Source organism: Siphateles boraxobius, unplaced genomic scaffold (genome assembly GCF_051911475.1).
Source record: "Siphateles boraxobius isolate OS27281-9 unplaced genomic scaffold, OSU_SipBor_1 9, whole genome shotgun sequence".
Taxonomy (NCBI): domain Eukaryota; kingdom Metazoa; phylum Chordata; class Actinopteri; order Cypriniformes; family Leuciscidae; genus Siphateles; species Siphateles boraxobius.
Window position 1 is genome coordinate 11,384,955 of NW_027509219.1, and position 14,075 is coordinate 11,399,029.

At 38.6% G+C, this 14,075-nt stretch overlaps 1 protein-coding gene across 1 annotated transcript in view; it reads left to right on the forward strand.

Moving 5' to 3' along the window:
• Positions 1 to 14,075, forward strand: part of slc15a4 (solute carrier family 15 member 4) — a 78,854-nt gene that overhangs the window by 5,338 nt on the left and 59,441 nt on the right. Inside the window, exons 5-6 of the mRNA XM_077222803.1 lie at positions 2,645 to 2,722; positions 13,227 to 13,407. Of these exons, the coding sequence (XP_077078918.1) occupies positions 2,645 to 2,722; positions 13,227 to 13,407 (259 nt within the window). The remainder of the gene's footprint in view (positions 1 to 2,644; positions 2,723 to 13,226; positions 13,408 to 14,075) is intronic.

The window sequence follows — 14,075 nt, forward strand, 5'->3', positions numbered from 1 at the left end:
AGGTCCTTAAAAAAGAGGGAAATATACAGGCTATGTATATTTAACCTTAATTTACTGTAGTTGTGACAGGGGGTGAATAGGGAATTGCACAGGTATTTTATTTGCTTGAAGTCTCAAGGTGTCTCAGGGAAAAATAGATGCATAGTGGAGATGAACGGAGTTGTTGGCGTGTCAAATACAGTTGATTGATGTTCATAAGCAGAGATTTTGTCTCTGACATATATTGAGGGTTTGTGCCATTTGGAGCCTTTATGGGATGAGTGGGCATAAAGCCCTTGAGCAGACAGGTGCTTCCTTGAGGAACTTTATATGTGTCTTGCTCAAGGCAATGCAGAAAGGACAAGCAATAAAGACTGGGACATCTCTACTAAAGCAGCGTCCCTTCAGCAGCTGGTGTGGGGCATGTAACTACTGAATTAATGTCACCTTACCACAGGAAAAAAACAAACAGAGGTTATGTGTCAAACCACTCGTAAAGTGTTTTTGATGATGTTTAAAATCAGTTTGTCAACATTGCCATGTTTAAATATTTTCAAGGTCTGGCTCTTTCATTTCTGCATTTTACAACCATACCTTTGTGAAATTTCCAGCCACAGAGCACATTTGGATTATCGGAAGGTCTGATCTCATGGACATTAAAAGGTTAGATCATCCAAAAATGGAAATTTTTTTCACCTTTTACTCACCCTCATGTCGTTCCAAACCCGTAAGACTTTTGTTCATCTTTGAAACACAAATGATATCTTAAAGGTATTTTAAAGTCCCTCTGTGGTGAAAATCAGGCTTTTAAAGCAACACTAAGTAAGATTTTTTACCTTAAAATAATGTTTCCAAAATCGTTTCAGTGGTTCAAGTCGTGACATGGTGAAATGCACTTATGCCACATCTTTGCAGTCCTTTATCTGATATATCCACGCTATGTAAGATTGCCAGATCGGGTCGCGTTTCTGTAGTTCTAATGAGACATAAGAAAACTACTAATTTGACTTGCTTTACGGCAAGCGTTACAATTGGTACAACTGCTCGTTTGTGATGTCGCAATACAGTACATCATACTTTCATGAAGTCATGCATCATACTCTACCTTGTCTGTGGCCATTGTTGATTCCAAAGCTGGTGCTGGATAAACAGAGAGCATGTGTGTGCGCGTGTGACAGTAGGCTGCGGTAGGCTAAATTATTTACGACAGCGGTAATGAACAATTCCGCTTCCAACCTGTAGGGCAACCGCAGAGGAAAAGTTACTTGGTGTTGCTTTAATGTTGTTTATATGTCTATGTGGTGTTTTTAATGTGGTTTAAGACAAATCATGGGCAAATCATAAGTCAGCACCATTGCTTAGTATTTTCTCCTTAAAACTGCAATGAAAAAAAGACAGCCTTAAAAACGTGGTTTGAAATCGTTGGTGATTCTGATGTCACAAACTACCTTTTAACCAATCACGTCAATGTGTGATCGTCAACGATTGGATCTCCGATCTGTCGTGAGTGAGTGGAGACGGGGCCATTTTGCATATTCGTAGAACCGCGAATACTAAATGAGGCAAGGTGTAGAGTTACATTCAAGCTATTTTAAGGCATGAAGAAATTTTTTTCAAGGAAGAAAAAGGTTTAAATTTGCAATTTTGGTGATCAGAGATGAGTTTTAAGGAATAAAATTACTTTGTTGAAATGGAGCATTTCTTTGTTCCACCATTTGCACAATTATGCACATGTGAAGGTTTTTTTACTGCTCAATATTTTAAGGCGAAAGCAACAGTTTTATTTATTTATTTTATTTTTTGTGTGCTTACTGTTGTATTAATGGGTCAAAGAACAACATAGCCTAAGCCATTCACCGTTGTTACTGATGGTTACACATGATTTTGCTGCTTTCTTAAGAATTAATCAATTAAACTATAGCTAAGTCTAATTATCAGGACAAGTGACATCTCAACCGTAACTCATGCGGGACATGGCTCCTAAAATTGACACCGTCCCAATTTTATCAGGACGTCTGGTCACCCTAATCCTTTTCCATATAGTAATCTCGAAAGATCAGATGGTGGGGACATTAAAAAAAATCTTTCGCTATGTATTTACAGCGTAAAATTTACTATTCTTAAGATGCATTGGATAATTTCCTGCTGTGAATGCAGCTATTGTTGTTATTGTGTTAAATTGTGGTGGGTCTGTCAGGATAAGGATCATTGTGTCGTAAACCATCTCACGTTAAAACAAGATTCTCCAATTATGCCTAAAGGTCATCTTTTAAGGCCCTGTCATCCCATATGTTTTGTCTGTTGAGACGCTCGCCAACTGTTAGAAAGGTTACCCGGCATTGTTAGTCCTCAGGGCCTTAAATTAAGGTTTGAGTAAAGGACAATGTCTCTAACTTTTAGAAAAATTGCTCAATGACTTTCTGCATGAACCGATATTGCAGAATGTTCCCATGAAGCACCAAACTGCTTTTAAGGGATGAAATATTGCCACTTGCTATTTTCTTCCTCTGCCCTATTTCAAATTTAAATCAATAGCAATATTCAGAAACAGTGTCTCATCAAGTGCTACAGTAAATGGATCATAATACTGTAGGCTGTTCTGTAGCGCTGAATGAGATGTAAGTACAGCCAGCATTTTTATGTGTGCTTCTGTTTTCTCTTGCAGATGCAGACCACATATTATCTCCAGAGTCTCCATCTGAGAATTCCTGGAGCTGATCCCAACTCCACAGACTCCCACCCGGTAAGAGAACAGCTATTTCAGTGCCAATGATGTCAGATCACTTCCAAATTGGCCTGAAAGAAAAATATAATTGCTTTGTTAATGAAGAGTTCAATTATTAAACCAGTTGGCCTCCTTTTTTGCCTGTGCTCTGGTCACTTTGCTCATTAGTTCTCCCATATTTCTCATCGGCTGTGCTATTAGGAAGCAACATTTTCAATACAACAGATTTTTCCATTAATGATACATGTTTCTATAAATGAAATATGTCTTTGTAAAACTGAATTTTCATTGCTCTTTTAAATATTGATATAGTATACAGGCGGACTCATGAACAAAACAAAGGTATATATTTTAATAATTTATAATTTTAAAATATATATACACATTAATGTTCAACTCTTGGGTCAGTAAGACATGAAACATGAAATTGATCTAAAATGATTAAAGACATTTATAATGTTGCAAAATATATTCATTTGAAATATTTGGCTTGGCCACCACAGGAATAATTTACATTTCAAAATATTAAAGTTACACTGTAATTGTTTTTCCAAATTAACACAATTTAAATGTGTCAATCATCAATTCTTCCTCCACAATGTGTTTTTGTCTTATACCTGTTTGTCTTATATTTTAGACCTGAGTTGATGGTTTTTGCGGGGAATTACGTACATACCTGTACGTCAGTAGCCCATGCGTGTCTCATTATATCAGTAAATAGAAAAAAGTTGCTCTGGCTGCTATGTCTCGAACCTCCATGGAATTCCCCATTTAAATAAAAACTCTGAACAGAGGAGAGTCTGCTGGCTAAAAGAGAACGCAACAGAGCATGTAATAAAACAAGAAGTAAAGATATAGTTCTAAAAATCGTTTTAAGTATAAAAGAGTATCACAGAGTCCACACCACAACTATAACGATAATGGCACAGAGAATCAATATCGTCACTTTCAGAATGATTTTTTTTCCAGCTGATGAACAATAAAGCCAATCAGAATCCACCAGTCTTTAAAGAGCTCGAGCATTAGCAGTGCATGCTTTTAATGGACTCTTAATATAGTTACATTTATAGAGTTCATATTCTTTGTGTGAACTGATCTTAAGGCTTAGCGAGAGTCGAGATTTTGTTTAATTTTTTATGTTTTGGTGCAAGAGACTTTGAGTAACATTATAAATGGCCTTCAGGTAAAAACATTAAATGCAACCGTGTAAAATACAGTATCTTTAATTGACTTTTATTCTTCAGTTTTAATTTTAGATGCCTGTGGTGATGCCAGGTGCTTGGGATGTTTGTCTAGCTGTAGAGTAGAGGCTGTTTAGGATACTCTGGAGAATCTGGCACGCATGAGCTCGAGAAATCCTTTGAAAACCAGGGTATTGACTTCAAAAACCATGACCCTCACTAATCGCAGATTAGCACCCAGCAGCCTGCTTTCTCATCTAAAGTTGCTGTGTATTTGTTTTTGTGTGAGTGTGCGTGTGGGTGTGCATGTATACGCTCTACTAGGTAAGTGTGTCAGAACCTTTGCCTTGAATTAAATCCCCTCAAAATAGATTCACAGTGACTGATCCAAAATCACGACTGCCGGGCGGTCTGATCAGCAATGACAATGCAGTCACATGTTGCTCGGTGACCATGAAAATGCATAGATACAAATGTAACTGGATGAGCAACTTCTGTGTGTAGTCTGTGTACGTGAAATTTTACCATTGTTTAAAATGGAGTTTTTCAGAATTAGATTGAGAGTCATATGGTAAGGACAGAGGAAGTGCAAAACGACAATGGGGAAGTGAAAAAGACACAATTGGCTGTGTTCAATAACACATTGCTTGAGAATGTGACTGCGGGGTCATATTGAAGCGAAGGTTGTAAAGCTCCTCATGCTCTTCAGATATAATTTTCCATAGGACTTTCATGGTGGTTGTGCCATTTTCTGCTAACTTTTAAAAATATAACATTGACAAATCAATCTAACGTGTATACTAATCTTTATAAAAGTACTTTATATTGGATGACTAACCTTGTCTTAACAAGTCAGAAGATCAGAATGTGTAGGCTACAATTTCCTCTGTGATCAATGAAAAAACACATTCCAGCATCTTCAAGCTTTTTTCTCGCCACTGAATTATCAATCAAAGGAGAAGTGTTCCTCTTTCAGTCTGGGTCAGGAGGAAGAAAAGTGTTGAAGTGAAATGCATTTTTGTTACAACAAAAACAAACTTGTAGGAAAAAGTTTTTCTTGTAACTATATATATAACTAAACTTTTTTTGAAAAATATATAATTGCTGTTTGCTTTTGAAAAAATTGCTGCCACCTTATTAGGTTGCCTTGTTTACCAGAGTATATTATATATATGCCTGTTATATATAAGTCTGCATGAATTTGATCGAAAATACAGTAATATTGTGAAATTATATTACAATTAAAAATAACTGATTTGAACTATTTATATATATACTGTATATAAATTCTTGTGATGGCAAAGCTCAATTTTTTATGAAGTGTGGAAATCGTAATAGTGTCTTTTTAGAATTCTTTGATGAATATAGAGTTCAAAACAGCATATTTGAAATAGAAATATTTTGTAACATGTCTTTTACTGTCATTTTATATTAATTTATACTACTACTTTATCAATTTAAAGGTACAGTAAGCTATTTCTGAGCTATACAAAAGTATATACAAGCAGGAATTCATTGTTAGTCACCAGCAGCACACCAGCTCCAGACAAACAAGGACACTCAAAACGTTCCTGTTACATTACAGCATATCTTTGTTCTGTAAAACATGGCAAAACCAATGTTTCTCAACGGGGGTCCTAAAGCTCTTGCCTGATCATAACCCTTCTTTTTCCAGTGATTATTCCTCTGACCTTTTCTCTTTTGTAATGTCTCTCAGCCATCTCACTTTCTACAATCTTTCTTCAAATTTTCCTCTTGCTCACTCTCTCTCATCTCCCATCATAAGTATACTACTGATTGGCTACAAGTGTGTTTTGATGCTCGGGCCAATCCACTTTCAACATCGTTTCTCAGAAACCTAAACTTTTGAACGTTAGTGTACATATGCTATGTTATAAAAAGGGTTAGTTCAGTCTTCTTTTATCAGTTAAAGGTCAATTAGCACACATTAAGCCCCTTTTCACTGTCGGGCCGGAAGGAACAGTTCCAGATATATTTCCACTTGAGCTTGGTTCGGCACGGCACAGCTAAAAAACGTTATCGGCCCGAGATTCTCAGCACGTTTGTCTAACTGTGTTGAACTGTACTGGTAGACTTGTCAAGTCACCTTTATTTATATAGCGCTTTTTACAATACAGATTGTATCAATGCAGCTTCACAGTGATGACATGAAAATAATACAACATAGTTTGTTTCTAGAAGAAAATTGTGCCATCATCCACCTTAAGTAAGGCAGATCAATAATATTGTTGAATATTAAATTTCCCAAACTAAGCAAGCCAAAAGCCAAGGCGACAGTGGCAAGGAACCAAAACCCCATCAGTGACAGAATGGAGAAAAAAACCTTGGGAGAAACCAGGCTCAGTCAGGGGGCCAGTTCTCCTCTGGCCAACAAACAATCAGTGTATAATTATGATTCAGGCAGCATTACAGGTCAGAAATCAGATTGGATCAGAATATTTATCCAGTTCCATCTGGCTGGAAGTCGGAGTCATCACGCCGGTGACGATTTTGTTGAGGATCAGTGCCGATGGCTGTCATGTCGATGAGGTCTTCACAGGGCTGATGAGGCTGGCACTTTAGGGATGGGTTGTGGATGGGTCCAGGCGCAGGTCCACCATCTGATCTGGATACGGCCTGGGTCCGGCTGACTTCAGTAAACCTCGGAATAAACAGAAAGACTAACATTAGCGAAGATTCCTTTCTTCTTATGATGTAACGAGCACATCAGGTGTTATAGGAAGTGTCCCCAGTTCCGGCTTACCTAATCTATGCAGCCTAATAATCATTTAACTGATTTAGTTCTAATAATAGAAATGTATAATGTTCTATATGAATGCCAGGTAAAAGAGATGCGTTTTTAGTCTAGATTTAAACTGACAGAGTGTGTCTGCTTCCCAGACAATGTTAGGAAGACTGTTCCAAAGTTTAGGTGCTAAATAGGAAAAGGATCTACCGCCTGCAGTTGATTTTGATATTCTAGGTATTATCAACTGGCCAGAATTTTGAGATCGCAGTAGATGTGAAGGACTATAATGCGTTAAGAGCTCGCTCAAGTACTGGGAAGCTAAACCATTTAGGGCTTTGTGAGTAACTTAAAGGGGTGGTAAAACACATTTTTTCAAAGGCTTGATTGTGTTTGTGGGGTGCACTGTAACATGTGTTAATGCCTCGTTTTTAAAAAAATTCATTATTTTTCATATATTTTAACTGTATTCTACACTGCTCTGTCCCTCCTTGTAAAAACGGGCTGATGGTTTCCGGGTTCTATGAAGCCAGTCCCTCATAAATACGCAGTGGGCTCAGATTGGTTAGCTGGCCCAGTGTGTTGTGATTTGCTAACTGCCTAGTGCACGTTTTCCGGAAACAAGTGTTTGTCTATTCACAAAAGTGTATTCAAGAACATTTTTTATTAAAAATATATTTATTTTATTAGGTGTACATGTAGTAACTGTGCAAACTGAAAATGCCAACTGAAGTGTAAAACGTCTGCTGCAAAGAAATACAGAAGGTAGTGTAATAAGCTAGTACCAAAAAATATGCATAATGTGTTTATAGTTATATTTAATTGTTTATATTAACCCAAAACGAACACTAAACATTGGCTTTACTACAGTAGCCAAATCAAACACAGAACCATGTAATTAAATAATAATTTACACTAATTCCAAGTCCGTTGTTGAGATTAAAAAAAAGTTTGTAACGTTATGTGTTTGTCAGATAACGTTGAGTATGAGTGAGCATTTAACAAACTGGTTGGCAGAGCCAAACAGCGTTGTCATTTGTTTACTTCCTTGCTACAACGTATAATAAACAATACGAACTATTACAGGAAAAAACATCGACGAAAAATAAATCATAATTACAGGTTGTGGCCCGTAAACAACAGCTTCTGTTCTTAAAATTGGAACTGGTCCATCTTTCAGGACAAGCTGTTGTGCGAGTCCTGCATTGAACTCGCAAAGATTGTGGAAACTTTCCTCCTTAAAATGTGCAGCACAGAGAGCAAGATTTGGGTAATAATTATGAGGGACCGAGTTAAAAATAAATTTTAACCATTGATCCCTAACTCCCCCGACCCTAGGAAGGCCGAGCAAAGTGGACCTGCAATCCAGATGAAAATAACAGCGTTTCGACGGCATTGCGGCAACAACAATCCAGCCTACTATAATAATAATAATTAATCATTTGTTACATTTATATAGCGCTTTTCTGGGTACTCAACGCACTTTACATGGAAGGGGGAATCTCCTCAACCACCACCAATGTGCAGCATCCACCTGGATGATGCGACGGCAGCCATATTGCGCCAGAACGCCCACCACACACCAGCTTACTGGTGGAGAGGAGACAGTGATGATGCCAATCAGTAGATATGGGGATGATTAGGAGGCCATGATGGACAGAGTCCAATGGGTAAATATGGCCAGGATGCCGGGGTTACACCCCTACTCTTTTTCGAAGGACATCCTGGGATTTTTAATGACCACAGAGAGTCAGGACCTCGGTTTAACGTCTCATCCGAAGGATGGTGCTCTTTGACAGTATTCTGTCCCTGTCACTATACTGGGGCAATAGGACCCACACAGACCACAGGGTGAGTGCCCCCTGCTGGCCTCACTAACACATCTTACAGCAGCAACCGGGTTTTCTCAGGTGGTCTCCCAACCAGGTACTGACCAGACTCAACCCTGCTTAGCATCAGTGAGCAACCAGTCTTGGGCTACAGGGTGATATGGCTGCTGGCACTATACCACAACAACTCTTCTCCAAAGCAATATAAAATTGCCCCCCCCCCCCCCCCTTATTTAGTATTCTCGGAGGAGGGGTTTATGTAAATATTGGGGTTAGTGATGTCAGCAACCCTGGAGGAATGTCGTGTAGTCCCTACCGGCCGTTTGCTGTAGTCTTTAGACATTGATTTAAAAGCAAATATCTCCCTTTGCTTTGAACTTTGAGGGTTGTTACTTTGCAGATGTTGTTTATGCTCAAACAGCAAAATTACACACTAGCTAAAGTTAGAAAAGTGGAATCGTGTTTTACCACCTCTTTAATAATAAACGTAAAAAAAATACCTGATCACTCTCCATAACGCGGCCGGTATTTACGCCTCATACCATCTGTAAAGTCTTTCGTTGCCAAGGCAATGACTGACACATTTGTATTACGTTCCAAAGAGCGGCTGTTATCAACCCAAAAATGGAAAATGAAACCATATCTGTACCGGCTGGGTCAGATTTGTACAGAATGGAACGGTTAAGCAACGAGAATGGAGAAAAACTATAGTACTCAGGACAGAATGAACCTACATCTGAACCTATCGGTACCTATCGGACCGATGGTGGAAAAGTGGCCATATATGTTTGCCTGTTTTGCTCCGAAATGTTCTCAAAAACAGAACAAAAATATTGATGACTCAAAAATGTAGGTCCTACCCCAACTTCCTGTTTCAATAGGAATCAAGTAATTTCATTCTGTCCTGAGTACTATAGTTTTTCTCTGGAGGGCATACTCAAGTTTGCAAATCCCCATCTGTTGCTCGTCCTCTCACACACAAGGGTTTCCCCTTCTAAATGAACATGTGCTGCCATAGATTTGTCTCCGTGGACCGCACTGCCTAAAGGGAATCCAGTGCACAGTCTTAACAAGGCCAAACTTGTTCTGAGCTCTTAATTAGGAGATACCCATAGAGTGAAACAGACACCAGTAGTAATGTGGGTGAAAATGATATGATGATAGAATGATGCAAACTGGCAATTTCAAATGGAGAAAAAAAGTATTTAAAAGCGCACGATGATGAAGGGGAGACCGAGCGCTCGGAGGGACATGTATAAATTACCAATGCTTAGTCAAAGAAATGTAAATGTAATGAGGGAGTAAGCTGGAGAATTAAAAGTGTTAAAAGTGCCGGTAGATTGGGGACTGGCAGAAGCTGTAGAATTAAATTCAAACATGCTGAGGGAGATACGCTCTCCACTTAACCGCTTGATACTCTACTGGAGGTGTAAATGTGTGCGTGATATGCCCATGCACACCTGCAGGCATGGATGCTTAATAAACCTCTGTTTGAGCTCCAGGCATCTAGTCCTCTGGTGTTGCATTTCACAGGCATTATTTGCTTAACGTCAATTAAACAATACAGATGGCGACATATTGTGCAGTGTGTTCGAATTAATTTCAACCAATCAGATCAAGACAAGAATGGATCGGGTTGTTTTTAACTTTTGCTACGTGCGTACAGTGTCTACCCACATCTGCTCATTCGTATCATCAAGCCCTGTCTGTGCAGCAAATGAGTACATGGTTTCCTGTGGTTTCCGAAGTGAAAATACTCATAGTCAGAGTTAAAAGTGGCCAATCCCTCATTGGTGAAATTGAACACACATTTGACTCACACCTGCTACGTACTATACTGTATGCACCCTGGATATATAATGGCAGTGAATAGTGACCAGCATCAAGCTTTTAAAAAAGTGCAAAAGTATCACAGAATGGTCCCATACAACAAGTGTCGTATACTTCAAGTGTTCTGGAGGTATATGATTGGGTTTGGTGAAAAACAAACTGAAATTTACATATTATTTAACGAAAATCCAGAGCTTGGCTGTTCTTCTGTGCATGGCTGGACATTCATGAGACTCTATAAGCACCGCAGTTCAGTCGGACTCGCTCAAAAAAAGCACAACTCGTGAGAAACCAAGATTAATAAACACGCAACATGAAATACAATGCACAGAAAGGTTGCACTTCTATTTAACATTACCTGCACTGTACTTACAATGTGGGCAAGGTAAATAGGGTTAGGGTAGAATTAGGATTTGGTTGAGGGTTAGTTGCATGTAATTATGCATTATTTTAATGTTACTACTATGGTAAGTGCATGTAACATATGTAACAAGGACACTTTAAAATAAAGTGTTACCATAAAGTGCTACCAATAGAAAAAAGTATCCGTTTACTTTCTTCACTGAGTTTACCATACCTGTGTCACGTTTTCTATGTGTTAAGTTATGTTCTGTGATCTTGTTTCCCCCTGTCTTTGTGATTTTGGTTTAGTCCTGTTAGTTTTTCCCGCTCCTCGTGTGTGTTCAGTTTCTTCACCTGTGTTCAGTTAATTATCCCATTAGTCCCAGTTCTTTTAAGCCCTGTGTTTTCCCTCAGTGTTTGTTGGTCGTCGTCCTTGCATGGTTGTGTCTCTGAATTCCTGGAGTTTGTTATTTTGTTCCTGTATGTTCCTGAAGTTTATTTTGTAAGTAAATCAACTACTTTGAAGTTCCTTCATCCTCGTCTTCAGCTACGTGCACACAACCTGACAATCTGGTTCGAAACTCCGTTTGTCTGTTAATAGTCAGAATGAAAGATGTGGATGCAATAACTTGATGCAACGAACACAAGAGATTTTTTTTTTTTTTTAAACCAAACACTATTACATTTAAGGGTTTATTTTACCCCCAGAACACTTGGAATACACAACATGTCGCTTTGGATCATTCTGTGATACTTTAATGTCTTTTTTTTTTTAAAGCTTGGTGCTGGTCTCTATTCACTGCCATTATATGGACGAGTGGGAGTGGGACATTTAAAAAAAAATTAACATCTTTGGTGTTTCGAAAAAGAAAGAATGGCATTATGCATTAAAACAACACCAGGGCGACTAAATTATGATTTAATTTTCATTTTTGGGTGAACTACCCCTTTAATGTATGATTTTAGCTGAAAGACATGCAAAGAAAAATGATTTAAGACAAACATAGATATTTGAGTCTGGGCTTTTTTTGTTGTTGACTTGGGCCAGTTATCAAGAAGACCTAGAAAGCCTCAGCAACTTCATAGCAACCCCCTGGCATCCACCCAGAATACCATAGCAACAACAAAAGTTGCGTTCTGACTGACAGAGTCCATAGGCAGTGTTCACTGCTCCCTACTCACTGAGCAAGGGATATTTGTTGAATTTCACTTCACTTGACAAATGCATTCATTTGGAAAACCCTGCAATGTCATCGAACAGATGACACTTGAGTTGTGACTCGTGCATATCAAAGAAGTCGAAGCTATGATGACATAATATATTTCTGTAAATAAATATAAATTATCTTATGTTCATGAGATATACATGTGTGTATATAATACATTGTGTATTTGAGTCTGGGTTTTTTTGTTGTTGACTTGGGCCAGTTATCAGAAATGTGTGTGTTACAGTATTTCACATATAACAGAACACATGTGTGTGTGTAACAGAACACGATGTAACTGTTACATATCAATCTCACACACTTTTTTAATATTTTTTTATTACCCGCGAACAACCACAAACTACAACTGGGACTAATTAAACCCCATAATAACACTGGACGCTCTTCTTAGTTTAACCGCCTTTATTTTATTTATATGAAACACATACTGATGCACAGTGACTGGTGGGTAAATTTCCCTCTCCACTTTCTGTGAAGTGATGTATCGATGTTCCCCTATTCCCTATGCTGTTTGCAGTACCCTTGTTTGCTCCCTTTGGATTGGAATCTCACATTTGATGGCAGAATTCCCTGCAAAGTGGACTTCACAGGGCACTTCCTGTCAAATGGAAATCACCTATAGTGACACACTTAAAAAAAACACCCAGAAGACCTTAACAAGCGCATAGCAATGTGCTTAAAACTGCTCCTGCAAGCAACCTCCTGTCAGCAAGTTTTGCATAAGTAAATTTGACTCTGAATTTTTCTTCATGTAAAATCTATTTCCTTAAGGCAGTTTTTTTCTTTGTCAAAATAGTTCAAATTTCTAAATCTATCACTATTACCAAACCATCCTAGGTTTTGCATAGGAAAACACCATTCATTATCCTTTTCTACAGAAATAAAACCTCTCAGAACAGAAGCAATCACTTTTTTTTCTTTCTTCCCTCTGATGGGTTTTTCATCACTCATCAGTGGCATGTGAGGGGAGCAATCAGCCATTCATTATGAAACAGGTGCTCTGACGCATGGTATTCAATCCCCATGTGATATTAAAGTACTTAACAATTGAGTAATTATTTTATGGGCTATTAAGAGACCTGTCCCTCTGTCAGTTACTGGATGGGTTTTACATCCAGCACTGGCCACATGAGGGCGCTAAGGTTGCTGGAATGATTTGGTTTCCTGCTATCTCTCTCTCTCTCTCTTTCTTTCTCATATGCCCTACCAGAATTCACATTTAGGCTTGTACTACTTTCTCAGTGGAGGACAAATGGAGAAGAACGAATCACCTGAGTGTTAGGAGTGACTTACACACATCTTGCTTCCTGTTTATTCATCCTCTAGTGTCCTGTAACATGACTCATTATATTCCCCTTTTGTTTTCAGCAATCGTTTCGCTTCCCAGCGGCTTGGCTGACCATGTTTGATGCCGTGCTGATCCTCATGTTGATTCCCCTCAAGGATAAAGTGGTAGACCCCATCCTCAAACGTAAAGGCCTGCTGCCCTCCTCTCTGAAGAGAATCGCTGTGGGCATGTTCTTTGTCATGTGCTCGGCAGTAGCGGCTGGTGAGTCAACAACAAACACACTAAATTACATGTTTAGTGTATTATCAACACACAACAAAGATTTATGGCTGAGTCTGTGAACCTGTGAGTTTTGCTCTTCAGCTTGCACTATAGCCACATGAACTGTGTGTGTGTGTGTGTGTGTGTGTGTGTCTTTGTTGGCTGGTAGGGTGGGTGTATCAAGCTTCTTTGTAAATTTTCACCAACTGAGACTCATGTAAGAGGATGTGGGAGTGTTTGAATGTGATAGCAGACATTTGCATACACATTTGAAATAAATGTGTTAGTTTTTGTGTCAAAAGGCCCGTCACGGTAGTGAACTTTCATTTCAGACTTCATAAGGTTCATATGGTTTGTGTTCTGTTATATGTGGCATACTGTAACACACACATTTCAGAGACCTAAATTATGCAATAATATAATCTTAACTTCAGGGCTGGGTATAGGCAACTACTTCATGATATGATACACTTCACGATTCAGTACATCGCAACATCATAAATATGGTAATCTCGAATGAAATGGCGGTAAACGCGTGAGGGAGACCGACTTCGAGCGAGTGAATTTGTGGGGTCAATTCATGTTCCCTTCAACTTTGTCTAGTACTGTGCCTTAAGTAATACCTTTGGTTACCAAATATTGACTGATGTAATAATTATTATTAATTT